Below are 1,166 nucleotides of genomic sequence, written 5' to 3' on the forward strand. Positions count from 1 at the left end.
ACACCCCATATCTTAAAATATCCCTTAATCTAAAACACCCTTACCTAAAATACCTCTTATCCACAAGACCCTTACCTTAAAATACCGATTACCCTAAAACGCCCCTTCTCTAAAACAACCCTTACCTTTAAACATCCCTTATCTAAAACAACCCTTACCTTAAAACAACCCTCACCTTAAAACACCCCTTACCTTAAAACAACCCTCACCTAAAACCACCCTTCCCTTAAAACACCCCTCACCTAAAACAACCCTTACCTTAAAAAAAAAAAACACCCAAAACAACCATTCCCTTAAAACAACCCTCACCTTAAAAAAAACCTTACCTTAAAAAAAAAAAAAAAAAAAAAACCAAAACAACCCTTACCTTAAAACAACCCTCACCTTAAAAAAAACCTTACCTTAAAAAAAAAAAAAAAAAAAAAAAAAACACCCAAACAACCCTTACCTTAAAACTAACCCTCACCTTAAAAAAAAACCTTACCTTAAAAAAAAAAAAAAAAAAAAACACCCAAAACAACACTTACCTTAAAACCCTCACCTAAACACCCCTCACCTTAAAACACCCCTCACCTACCCCCCCCCCCTCCCTAAGACACCCCTCATCCACAATACCCCTCAAAACAACCCTTATGGCCACTTACACAAGGACGACCCCGTACTCGAACAGCGTCAGGAGGGACAGGACGATGCACATGAACATCCACACGTCGACGGCCTTCACGTAGCTCGTCTCGGGGCTGATCTGCCTGTGGAGGGGGAAGGAGGGGGAAGGAGGGGGGGGAGAGGGATGGGGGGAAGGGAAGGAGGATGGGTGGAAAGGGGGGAGGGAAGGGGAGGGGAGGGGAGGGAAGGAAGGGGTGAGGTGGTGAGGGAAAGGAGGGGAGGGGGGATAGGAGAGAAGGATGGGTGGTGAGGGGATGGGGGGAAATGGAGAAGAGGGAAGGGAATGGGAGGAGGGGAGCGAGGGGGAGGGAAGGAAGGGGTGAGAGGAGGAGGGGATGGGGGGAGGGAGGGAGGGAGAGAGGGTGAGGGAAGGGAGAGAAGGGAAGGTGGTGAGGGGATGGGAGGGAATGAGGGGGAAAAGGGAGGGAGGGGTATGAAGGGGTGAGAGTGGAGGGGAAGAAAGGGGTGAGGTGGTGAGGGGAAGGAGGGGAAGGATGGGT

General features: G+C 48.5%; 1 protein-coding gene across 1 annotated transcript in view; it reads right to left on the bottom strand.

The window, feature by feature from the left end:
• Window positions 1-640: 640 nt before the first annotated feature.
• The window catches only part of LOC138862411 (glycine receptor subunit alpha-2-like), a 10,846-nt gene continuing 10,320 nt past the window's right edge, over window positions 641-1,166 (bottom strand). The window contains exon 6 of the mRNA XM_070124571.1: window positions 641-749. Within this exon, the coding sequence (XP_069980672.1) occupies window positions 641-749 (109 nt within the window). The remainder of the gene's footprint in view (window positions 750-1,166) is intronic.

This window comes from Penaeus vannamei, chromosome 1 (genome assembly GCF_042767895.1).
Source record: "Penaeus vannamei isolate JL-2024 chromosome 1, ASM4276789v1, whole genome shotgun sequence".
Lineage (NCBI taxonomy): Eukaryota > Metazoa > Arthropoda > Malacostraca > Decapoda > Penaeidae > Penaeus > Penaeus vannamei.